Consider the following 12,710-nt stretch of genomic DNA (forward strand, 5'->3'; position numbering starts at 1 on the left):
TGTGTTTGTGAACCATGTAAATTGGATGACATTAAAGAAATTATGGGTTAAAGAGGACCTGTCACCCCGAAAAAGACCCCAACCAAATGTGCCCCCCATAACCCTCTCCCTAGCTCCTTTCTCCCCAGCCAGGTTTTTTTTTAAATTTATGCTTGGAAAGGAGGTTTAAGCAGTTCCGACCTCTTACCAAATAAGAGGTCGGATCCTCATATCTTGTACACTGCAGTCGGGTTTATTCATAAGGGAGTGGGCCGGCACGCCCCTCTAAGCAGAGACCTATAGGAGAAGCTGGCAGCATCACATAGATTGCGTAATCGCTGACGGCAATCTTCATTAGAATGTTTTTCTATGCATCAGGTCCTTATTTTTCTTCAAAAATCATGTCTTTTGGGACATGGATTGTTCAGTTTCAAATGAAGCTCCTTGATGAGGACCAGCAGATTGAGGCCTTCAGAACATAGTCTTCATATAGTTTCCATTTTAGCCTGGACCTGCATGGCCATTTTGCGTACACAGGATACTTGCATATGGAACTACCTCAAACATTAAAGCCTCTCGAGACATTCTGGCAATATTACAAGCCACCACTGTAGAGGCAAGCCCAATGGAACATCATTTAGCTATAGTCTGATATGTCTCCCCTAATCTATATAATTGATTGTATAAGTGATCATTTTGGACATACTTTAACTAGATATGTGCCCCCCCCCACATTAGGAAAGTACACAATCCTAAAATGTATTCAGCCTAGCTTCTACGTTGGTGTTGGGTTCATGAATGTTGGTAACGCATTCATGATGTGCTTATGCAGAGATGGTCTTCTAAATGTGTAACCAAGATTTTTGGACACTGAAGTATACAATATGGTTACCTTCAGTGGGAATCGCTATGTACCCCACAGCTGCACTGTGCCAGGGTAATTCAGCATTTAATCTGAGCCTTTTCTAGCTGCCTGCATGTTTTTTTGCATCTAGATATAATAGATAATTATAATAGATGTAATAATTTTTTATGTGGAGACCGGTAAGTATTTAAAAGCAAAAAAATTTTGTTGGAATCGCATGTGGAAGAACAGCATGGCTGTGACATTGCTGTGTACAACTCGTATGTGGGAGGCAGAGCTGGATTATAGGGAGAGCTCCAGGAGCGCGCACCCCTGGGTATCCACCACTTTACTCATAAGGGGACCTCAACCAGCATTGTGCGGCAGTCAGCTCTCACATGTGACCAGTTTAGGTTTACTTACTTACAGATCACTCCTAACCTGTGAGAGGAAAAGAGGGAACACTCAGGGAAGAGTGGCACGTGGGACTTGGTGGGGACTAGTAGTCAGTACTACTGCCACTGTGCCAGATAGGCCAGCAGCGCTAAGACCTCTGCCACATGTATGTATAGAAAGTTTAGAGTATTAATGATAATTTAGAATAGTAATGTGTAGCACTGCCTGGGCTACATAGAGTGGGCCCCCCGCCAGATTTTGGATCCAGGGGTCTCCACCTACCTTAATCCTGCCCTGGTAGGATGCAACTGTGTGTGCGTGTGTGTATGGCATACATGCCAATGGTCACAAATTTGACTGTGCAAAATATTTTGTCAACATGTCAATATTTTGTCCCACATGTCCACAGGCAAAAAGTTTTGTTATATTTTGTCATATTACCTTATATACTCGAGTATAAGCCTAGTTTTTTAGCACCAAAAAATGTGCTGAAAACCCAAACTCGGCTTATACTCGAGTAAATAATATATACATTTTACCAGGTTTTTGTGGTAAAATTAGGGGCCTCGGCTTATACTTGGGTCGGCTTATACTCGAGTATATACGGTAATTAAGGGAATCTGCCAGCTGTTGTATCCATGAAAAGCTGCACACAATTCTAGTTAGGAACGCTGGAGAATGTCTCCATCATCCTTTGTGTATGTAGTTGGTAGCAGCAGGATTGTGAATAATGGATTGATATTTAAGTAATTGGTCTTCAAATGTGTAATGGGGCGTGTCCTCACACTACTTTGCTCTGTGTATTGAACTGCTGCACAACCCCGCCCCTCTTCCTGCATAAGTGCTGTAGGCTCTAACTTTACACAGAGGGGAAGCGCTGTGTAGTAGTTGAATTGATGATTGAGATTTTTCTGATTAATTTATCCTTCAATTTTTAAGTTGTAATATTCAGGTGTATCAAAAGTTTCACAAATCTGTTACATATAATTTTCAGCTGTTAAGCAGCATGTCAACCGCACTTGGAAAAATGACCTCTCCAACCACAGTGCATGTATGTATGTCACAAGAAAGATGCACTGATTGGTGATCTCCGGGTTCATCAGGATTACTGATTGGGATTTTGCGGGGAAGAGATTTTGGAGAGCAACTGCTCAGTTATGAAAAAACTTTTAAAACATAAATTCTTTATTTTATTAGCATATTATGGTATCTTGATATATATTCATATTTATCTCTCCAAAATCTCCACAATGGGTTCAATGAAATACATCACTTAAAAAAATGTCTAAATTTCATATCTTAAAAGTAAATGGCCTCCTCGACCATTTTGTTTAATTTTTCTGTACATGTTTATACAATATTTGCAGTAATTTACTTTTGAAACTGATGCATTCACATAAATCTAAAAGATTATGTGATGGCTACATGTAGCTTCCAGTAGAGGGAGCTGTTGTGCATTAAGATGTATACTGTCTGCAGTAAGCTCCCCCACTCCCCCTAGTGGTGGCTCTTAGTAGCTGGCATGTTGTATTTTAAGTTGGAGGAGTTTTCTTTTTTAGGATTGGTCACTGATCTCCAAAGATCTCCAAAGTTTTGGCTACCAAAACACCCACTGAAAAAGCAAAGCTGATTGAAGGGTCCATGAAGGTCATACAATTTCTGTAACCTTGTAATTGTATAAAAATGAAAACCTCGAGGTGAAAGCAAAATTCCTCCTTTTATTTTCGGAGCATGTACCAAATCAAGTATACACAAGTCACGCAGTAAAAAGTTTTTCGGCTCTTTTCGCGTTTTTTCGGCGTTTTACTGTGTGACCTGTGTATACTTGATTTGTTACATGCTCCGAAAATAAAAGGAGGAATTTTGCTTTCACCTCGAGGTGCCGGGATTTTTTCATTTTTATACTGTTCAAGTATATCCACGTGCACGAGGGAAAGGAGCCGAGTGCCCAGCATTTACTGCATATACTTGTAATTGTATACCAGGCCCAGTATTCTACACCGTAAATAATGGGCACAAAATTGGACCTAAAATGTTTATGAACATGATGGTAAAAGGGGGTCATTTACTGTAGGTAGGTAGTGTCACCCTGGCATAGCAGATCCCTATATGCACATAAAGTATATAGTAAATCATGCACCAGGTGTAGCATGCATTTTTTTAAGTGATATAAGAAACTTCTGTAATTTGTGGCGGACTGTGTGTATTTCACATATTTTCTGTAATTCTTTATAATTGGGTGGCTTCATAAGGTAGGTTTCTCTTAATTTCTTCTTTTGGTTCGAAAGAAAATTTGTATTTTGAATTTCATAATGCACGTTTATTACATACGAGTTACAAATACTGAACAAATTAAACCGAAAAATCAGGGTTTTTTTGTATATTATGCATAACATGATTATTACCGTTCAGATTAGCAGTTTCCGTATGTAATAAGCAGAGGAAGCTAACAAAGTTTTAAATCTGTGTGTACTTGGTGACATTGACTCCTATTCCTATACAATACATGTAATTTAATATGTATTATATTCCGAAATCATCTTTGTTCTAATGTGTTTTTATTGTACTTTTTTTTTTTTTTTTTATTTACTCTTATTTGGTGACCAATCAAGCTTCAAGAAAAGGTAAGAATCGCTGTTATACAAGTAAAAATGTAATGCAAAATAAAATGATCCATGGAAAAATAACCTAGAACGAGTTTTTCTTGTAAAATGTCTCATTGATTTCTATAAAGAACTAGAAGTCTCCCATGTGGTAACAGGCTACAAACAAACTCTCTTCTACCTGCTTGTATGTTGATGTCACATACACTGCTCAAAATAACATCCATCAGGACAAATGGAAAACTGTATGACTGCGAGGACTGACTACATGGGGTATGTTTGTAGTCTGTAACCATGGAGATACACTGAACCCACCACAGCTAGACATGATCAGTACAGACACTTGGACTCTGAATGTAAAACTATATTAGACCGTTCCATATGGCTTATTATGGAAAGCAAGTATTGATTAGCTGCATCAGTCACATGGCCACTGACCAACGCAGTGTGTCAACAGTCACTGGATGACGTGCCGTGCTAATGGAGAAGTGCAGAAAGTAAGGATTTTTTTTCTCCTCCCCCACAACCCTTGGGATTTTCCATTTTGCATTTTGGCCCAGCACCTATGGTAACAAGCCGCATGCCATTTTGGTGTACTCAACAAAAACACAAAATATTCCAAACCAGAGAAGCCTTTTTTCCCCCCCGAGGTGTCTGGTTAAGGGTTTTCCTGATTAATATTCATGCAGAGGAAACCAAATCTGACTTGTGTATCCAGTGGTTTCTCGTCTGGCAGACGCGCAGTTCTGTGGGCCTGATAATTTTTCCAGTGTTTGCTCAGGGACTCTTATTGACATATGATCCCACATAAAGCAGATTTCAAGTGTCTTTAATTGAGAGACTTGGGGAGATTATGGTAGAGGCAAAAAGGCCAAGTTATTCTTATCTGGTGGTAATGCCCAGATTTTCCTGGCTGCCGAAGCTGATGAGTAAATTTCTTTAATATTCTAAACCCGGGAGAGAGGGAATTCCTTCAGGAGGTCGGAGATTTCTTAAGATCTTGATTTAAAGAGTTTATTTATTTGGATTATATTTTCCTGCAGAGATGCTGAAATGGCTGACTATTATGTGTCCTGACTAATTCATTTTATCGTATAAGAAGGATTGTTAAATGGGTTGCCCAACCAAAATTTTTATGCAATTTATGCATAGGCTAAATTTTAAAAAATACTTCCAGTCCCCCCTATTCCTGCATCGGCTTTCCTATTCAAGCTGCTTCACCAATTCATCTACGAGAGCAAAGAGGGACAGTAATATGCTAGATTTCCAAAAAATTACCTTATATACTCGAGTATAAGCCTAGTTTCCCCCTCTCACCACGACAGCACCCAACCAGAGAGAGGGATCCGCCCCCAGGGACAGGAAACCCAGACTTCAAATTCTGCGGTACGCCCCATCTCCTTCAGTGGTTTCCTGTCCCTGACGGGGGATCCAGTGAGTCTCGGTGAGGCTCAGGAGTCGCGGTGAAAGGGGGGAATGGGAGTCCCAGGTACCCCCAGGTGGCTGCACAGGTCCCCCGCCGAGGCTTACCGGAGGGTGGTCACTCGGCGGCGGTGGAGAGGTGAATGCTGCGAGGTGCAGCGCAGTCTGTGGGTGCGGGCGGACTCCGGCACGCCTCCGATCCGGAGTGGAGGCGTGTGTGTGGAAGGGCGGCTGAGCGCTGGCCTCTTCCTCTGCGATGGTCTTCCCCAAAATGGCGCCGACTCCACTTCCGGTGAGGACCGGAAGTGACGCGCCGCCCAGCGTCCACATGGGAGATGACGTCAGACGCGGTAATTTTAAAAGGAGATCCCACACAGGAGTCCTGTGTGTTGTTTCTAGCACCCACAGCCAGCCACAGGAGTTGCTCCAGTCGTGGATGAAAACGGAGCTGTATCCTCACCACTGAATAAGATGAGTTCTAATGAAGGTGGTAGAGAGTCGGTGGACACCGCTACGGTAAAGTTTGAGTAGGGGGATAGTCCGCTGATTGGTGAGTGTGGCCTTACCATGCCTTTAAACTGGTTCTGATGATGTCTTATGTGATTCTTATTTTAGAGGGAAGAATCTCGTAAGGGGAAAGCCACTGTAAAGTCTAAGCATCATGCATGTAGAATCTGTGGAGATAATCTGCCTGACTCTTATTTAAAACCTAACTGTGACCAGTGTGTTCAGCGCCTGTTAGCACAAGAGCAGTCGACCTTGTTTGAATCCATGCGTATGCTAATCCAGCAGGAAGTGCGTAGTTCTGTGCAAGAAATGAGGAGATCCCTCAGGTCAGAGAATTCCCCAGGCACTTCCAGGCAACTTGAAGATTCTGGCCCTAGTTCGGGAGAATCATCTGAGTCAGAGGAGGAGGACAGGTCAGGCAGACCCCTGTTTCCTATAGAAGATATTGATCATCTAGTAAAATTAGTAAGATCAACTATGAAGTTAGAAGATGAAAAAGAAGAACGCTCTGTAACAGACGTTATGTTCCAGGGTCTAGGAGAAAAGAAGAGAAAGGTTTTTCCTATCCATGAGAATATTTCCTCCCTTATCCAGGCAGAATGGCGCAAGGCAGACAAGAAGGTTTTTATCCCTAGAGCTATGAAGCGGAAGTATCCCTTCCCTGAGAAGGAGACAGAGATTTGGGACAAGGCGCCAAAAGTAGATGTTGCCGTGTCTAAAGTGTCTAGAAAGAGTGCGCTTCCAGTTGAGGATTCAGGTGTGCTTAAAGATCCTATGGATAAGAAGGCAGATGGCTTCTTAAGGCGTTCCTGGGAGGCAGCAGCGGGCGCATTCAAACCCAATGTCGCGGCTACATGCGTTTCTAGGTCTCTTTTTGTTTGGCTTTCTCAGCTGGAGGAGAAGATTAAGGCTGGTGCATCCAGGTCACATCTCATCTCGGAGGTTACCACTGCACAGAAGGCCTCTGCCTTCTTAGCCGATGCCTCGGTGGACGCCTTAAGGTTATCGGACAAGATCGGTAGCCTTATCTAATTCTGCCAGAAGGGCCTTATGGCTGAAGAACTGGACAGGTGACCTCCCATCTAAAAGTCATCTATGTAGTATTCCCTGTGAAGGGGAATTCTTGTTTGGGTCTGCACTAGACAACATATTGGAAAAGGCAGCTGACAGGAAGAGAGGTTTTCCTAGTACAAGGCCTCAAGAGAGGAAGTTTTTTCGCCCCTCACGGCGATTTAGATCTCCTCAGAGATCCGGAGACAAGAAGGAGGGGTGGCGACCCTCTAGGAGGTCTAAGGGATTCATGTTTTCCCGGCCTCAGGATTCCAGTAAACGTCCCGGTCAGCAATGACGCCAGGGGTCCTGTGGGGGGAAGGCTCTCCCTGTTCAAGGCGGAGTGGAGCAAGATTTCAGGGAGCAAGTGGATTTTGGGGATCATACAAGATGGCCTAAAATTACCTTTTCTATCCCCTCCCCCACAGCGTTTCAAGATAACCTCAGTGGCCGGAAGAGCAGAAAGACAGGCTCTAGAGACCGAAGTAAGATCCCTATTGGAAAAGGAGGTGCTACGGCAGGTGCCACTGCAGGATCGAGGGACAGGATTTTATTCAACCCTGTTCCTTATAAAGAAACCGGACGGAACATTCCGGACCATTATAAATTTAAAACCACTAAACTGCTATCTAAAAGTGGAAAAGTTCAAGATGGAATCGATAAGGTCAACCGTAAACCTGCTCTTTCAGGATTGTTTTATGGCTTCCATAGACTTAGCGGATGCTTATTACCACGTCCCTATTCATCCGGACAGTCAGAGATTCCTGAGAGTGGCGGTGAGGATGGACGGCAAGATAGAGCACTTCCAATTCAGAGCTCTGCCCTTTGGAGTGGCGATAGCACCGAGAGTTTTCACAAAACTAATATCGGAGGTGGGAGCCTACATACGGAAATATCAGGGCACCTTTGTGCCATATCTGGACGACTTCCTGCTGATAGCAGGTTCGGCAGAAGAGTTGCAGATCTTAATAAAGGTGGTGATGAAGATCCTACATCGCCTGGGCTGGATGGTAAATCTGAAGAAGTCCTCCCTCACTCCGGCCAGATCAAAGATATTTCTCGGCATCACATTAGATTCCACTCAGCAGAGATCTTTCCTTCCTCAGGACAAGGTGGTGAAGATAGTAGCCTCGGTGGAGAGGCTGTACAGACAGCCATCCCCTACCATAAGGGATATTATGAGGACTCTGGGTCTCTTTACAGCGGCAATCCCAGCGGTGTCTTGGGCGATGTATCACGCAAGGCCCTTACAGCTCTTCATGTTGGAGAACTGGAGGGGGGACCAGTCCTCCTTGGACCAGAGGATTACACTTCCTCAACAGATCCTGGATTCCCTGAGATGGTGGCTAAGAGAGGAGAACCTCCAGGCAGGCCGGCCTTGGAGAGAGGAGAACCCTCTATCCATGATTACGGATGCAAGCTCTACGGGTTGGGGAGCCCAGGTCAGGGGCCTCTTATTCCAGGGATCATGGAACGAAGAATCCAGGAAAAAGTCCTCAAATCACAGAGAACTAGAGGCCATCCTGCAGGCGATCAGACAAGCTCTGCCGATGATTCGGGGGACAGACCTGAAGATTGCCTCGGACAATGTCACAGCGGTGGCGTTCGTGAATCGCCAGGGAGGTACCCGAAGCGGGTCCTTAATGAACCTCTCGCATCAGATTCTAGAACTTGCGGAAGCCAATCTAAGATCAATATCGGCGGTTCATATAAGGGGCAAGGACAACCTGCAGGCAGACTTCCTAAGCCGTCATCTCTTACGTCAAGGAGAGTGGTCCCTGAATCGGAGGGTATTCTCCAAGATAACCAGGCTTTGGGGTCAACCAGAAGTGGATTTATTCGCCACAAGAAAGAACAGACAGGTCAGGCTCTTCTGCTCCCTAGACCCGAGAGACCGATCTTTAAGTCTGGATGCCTTCACAATCAGGTGGAACTTCAGCCTAGCATATGCATTTCCACCCCTGTCTATTCTTCCAAGGGTTCTGAAGAAGATACGGCAAGACCAAGCCAGAGTTATTCTTATAGCCCCCTTCTGGCCCAGGAGGGCATGGTTCTCAGTATTGAGAGAGCTATCGATATCAGACCCTTGGATCCTCCCAGAGAGTCACGATCTCCTCTCCCAGGGCCCAGTATTCCACCCGCAGATTACGAACCTCCATCTGACGGCCTGGAATTTGAGAGGCGCATCTTGAGGGAAAAAGGCCTCTCGGACAAGGTAATTACAACCCTGCAGAAGAGTAGAAAAGTAGTTACCTCTAAAATCTATTTCAGGGTCTGGAGAGTATTCTCAGATTTTTGTTCCCCAGATAAAATAGACTTAGCTCATCCAAATATAGCTAAGATATTAGATTTCCTGCAAGCAGGATTAGATAAGGGCCTAAAACCTGCCACCCTTAAAGTTCAGATCTCTGCCCTTAGCTCCCTGTTTGAGTCTCCTTTAGCCTCTCATCCCTGGATATCTCGGTTCATAAAAGCGGCATCTCGTATGACCCCCTTTAGGAGATGTACGGTGCCCCCCTGGGACCTCACTCTGGTATTAAATTATCTGATAAGAGATCCTTTTGAGCCCCTGGAGTCTTGTTCACTAAAATGGCTGACCATTAAAGTTGTATTTTTGGTAGCTATCACTTCAGCCCGTAGGGTTGGAGAGATATCGTCTCTGTCATGTAGAGCGCCTTTTCTCAAGATCTTGGATGATAGAGTAGTTCTGATGACAGACCCGGCCTTTTTACCAAAGGTAGTCTCTAGATTCCATAGATCCCAGGAGATCAGGCTCCCATCCTTCTGTAGTAACCCTTCTACGGATAGGGAGAGAGAGTTTAACAAGTTGGATGTTAAGAGGGCCATTGAGCTTTATTTGGATAGGACTAGAGATTGGAGAAAATCTGATAGTCTTTTTGTTCTTTTTGGTGGCAAGAATAGGGGGCAGAAGGCCTCAGCGGTAGTTATAGCTAGATGGATTAGGCAAGCCATTAGCTCCGCTTATTTAGCAGCCGGTCAGCCGATACCAGAAGGTCTAAAAGCCCATTCCACTAGAGCAGTTTCTTCCTCATGGGCAGAATTTAGAGAGGTGTCGGTTAATCAGATTTGTCAGGCTGCCACCTGGTCTTCTCCACACACTTTCTATAGGCACTATAGGCTAAATGTAGCAGGTGCACAGGAACTTTCCTTTGGGCGAAGGGTTCTTTCTTCAGTTATCCCTCCCTAAGGATTTCATCTATGTTATTCTCTCTGGTTGGGTGCTGTCGTGGTGAGAGGGGGAAACCGGTAATTACTCACCGGTAATTGTGTTTCCTTGAACCACGACAGCACCCTGGTTATTCCCTCCCTTGTAAATTCTTTTTCACACTTGGGTGTTCAGTGTTATGTGTGTGTCACAGAGGTGTGAGATTCTCTCATTGAAAGTGATACTGAATGACACGGTGGTCAGAATTAATCAAGAACATTAAGTCCCATACAGTCTCTGTAATCCACTGAAGGAGATGGGGCGTACCGCAGAATTTGAAGTCTGGGTTTCCTGTCCCTGGGGGCGGATCCCTCTCTCTGGTTGGGTGCTGTCGTGGTTCAAGGAAACACAATTACCGGTGAGTAATTACCGGTTTTTCAGCACAAAAAATGTGCTGAAAAACCCAAACTCGGCTTATACTTGAGTCAAAAAAATAAATATATCTAAACTCACCTTTCCGGCGAGCCCTGTATATCTTCTGTGCTATCTGTCCGGCAGCGACGGAAGGCTATATACACTGGGGCAGGGGCTGGCAGGCTATATACACTGGGGCAGCGGCGGCAGGCTATATACACTGGGGCAGGGGCTGTCAGGCTATATACACTGGGGCAGGGGCTGGCAGGCTATATACACTGGGGCAGGGTCCGGCAGGCTATATACACTGGGGCAGGGGCTGGCAGGCTATGTACACTGGGGCAGGGGCGGCAGGCTATATACACTGGGGCAGGGGCTGGCAGGCTATATACACTGGGGCAGGGGCTGGCAGGCTATATACACTGGGGCAGGGGCTGGCAGGCTATATACACTGGGGCAGGGGCTGGCAGGCTATATACACTGGGGCAGGGGCTGGCAGGCTATATACACTGGGGCAGGGGCTGGCAGGCTATATACACTGGGGCAGGGGCTGGCAGGCTATATACACTGGGGCAGGGGCTGGATGGCTATATACACTGGGGCAGGGGCTGGATGGCTATATACTGGGGAGGCTGTGACCAATGCATTTCCCACCCTCGGCTTATACTCGAGTCAATAGGTTTTCCCAGTATTTTGTGGTAAAATTAGGGGCCTCGGCTTATACTCGGGTCGGCTTATACTCGAGTATATAGGTATTATATAAATTTTTCAAAACTTTTAAAATTAGCATTTCTGCCCCTTTATCACAAAAAAATAGTGTAATTTCTATTGCTTAATGTAGGCTTGTCTGCACTATATTATAACGTAAGTTCTCCCACACAGTGAACAACATTGAGTAAAAATAACTTTTAACTAATTTTAAAGAGTTTCATGTCCTCCAGAATTGTTTTTAATCGGGCAGCTGTTATTTTTTTAAGTGTTTTAAACCTTTTATAAATTTAAAGTTTAGACAGATTTTCCCAGTCAATCCTCACAATTTCTAGTGTCTCGGTACATTAAAGGAAATCTTCCATCTGGAATCTACTTGCCCAACTAGATCCATGGTAGATTCCCAAGGGCACTGTGCAGTGGCTTCTGTTCAGGGATCCCCAAAGTTGGCGAGGCCACGGCGCATGCTCCGGCCTGTGACACTGGCTTCAGTCATTACAACCACACGAGGGGGGCGTCCAAACAGTGCTCAGGGGTGAGGGGAACACGGCTATAGCTCCAAGAGTTCCCAGTAGCAATCTACATATTATAGAACGTCTTCTTCTTGTTTTGCCTAAACAAGAGCATAATTGTACTAATCAATATCACCTGGAGAATCTAAAACTGGATCTATTTGGGGCAAGTAGTTTCCTGATGGTAGATTTCCTTTTAAATATATATACAGCTTGTCCCACAAAATACAAGCAAACATTATTGGGGGGGGGGGGGAGTCATATATCTTAGGATTTTCTCATTTAATTTTTTTTTCTCTTATATTTGAGACCTTTTTTGGCACATTTGTATATTTACTAGATCTGCAACTTTTTCACTCATCTAGCAGAAGAGTTCAGTGTTCAGATTTTTCAGTGTTGTACCTAAAATCCAGATGTGGGTGTATGAAAAAGTCATGCTGCAAATTGTGGTTAAAAAATTGCAAGTTATGCGTAGAAAAAACTTTAGAAGGGGTTGGAGAAGAGTTTTCAACTTTTTAATAAAAAAAAAAATGAAGTTGTGACTATTGAAAGATGTAGAGTAAGAGGTTAAGTAACATAGTGGTGTGGGGAATACCTGCATAAAATTGAAAATTTTCAGTAAACCGCAGTTTGCAATATATCCTGTAGGTGGCAACAAAGTATTTATCAATAACTGTATGTTACCGTTTTATGTTCCTTCATCAGGAAGAAGAAATTGTTGATTGGTGGAGTAAATATTATTCCTCGATTGGAGAACACGAAAAATGTGGCCAATATCTGCAGAAAGGTTACGATAGCCTAAAGGTAACCGTCTCATTGGTTTATATATTAACTTATCACTTGGCATTCGTGTTGGGTCATGAAGGAACTATAATCCTGAAGGAGCAGGCAGCGTTAAAGGGGTTTTCCCACAAAACAAATTAGACCTAATTCACAGGCCCTATCCGATGTACCCCAATCGGACCCCTCGCCCCTCTCCGAAATGAGCAGATCAGCCAGTCTCTGATCATTTCTATGGAGCTGACAGAGATCAGTGTGCCTTTTTTAAGTAACTGATAATCATATCTGGTGGTGTATAAATAGGGCATTTGAATTACTTTACTGAAAAT

At 44.2% G+C, this 12,710-nt stretch overlaps 1 protein-coding gene across 7 annotated transcripts in view; it reads left to right on the forward strand.

Annotated features, from left to right (window-relative positions):
- The window catches only part of MYOF (myoferlin), a 116,336-nt gene that overhangs the window by 88,600 nt on the left and 15,026 nt on the right, over positions 1 to 12,710 (forward strand). For 5 of the 7 annotated variants that reach the window (XM_072131255.1, XM_072131251.1, XM_072131253.1 and 2 more), the window contains 2 exons: positions 3,832 to 3,843; positions 12,307 to 12,405. In XM_072131255.1, the coding sequence (XP_071987356.1) occupies positions 3,832 to 3,843; positions 12,307 to 12,405 (111 nt within the window). The remainder of the gene's footprint in view (positions 1 to 3,831; positions 3,844 to 12,306; positions 12,406 to 12,710) is intronic. The other 2 variants (XM_072131252.1, XM_072131257.1) reach the window with 1 other exon arrangement.

This window comes from Engystomops pustulosus, chromosome 11 (assembly GCF_040894005.1).
Source record: "Engystomops pustulosus chromosome 11, aEngPut4.maternal, whole genome shotgun sequence".
In the NCBI taxonomy this organism is placed as follows: domain Eukaryota; kingdom Metazoa; phylum Chordata; class Amphibia; order Anura; family Leptodactylidae; genus Engystomops; species Engystomops pustulosus.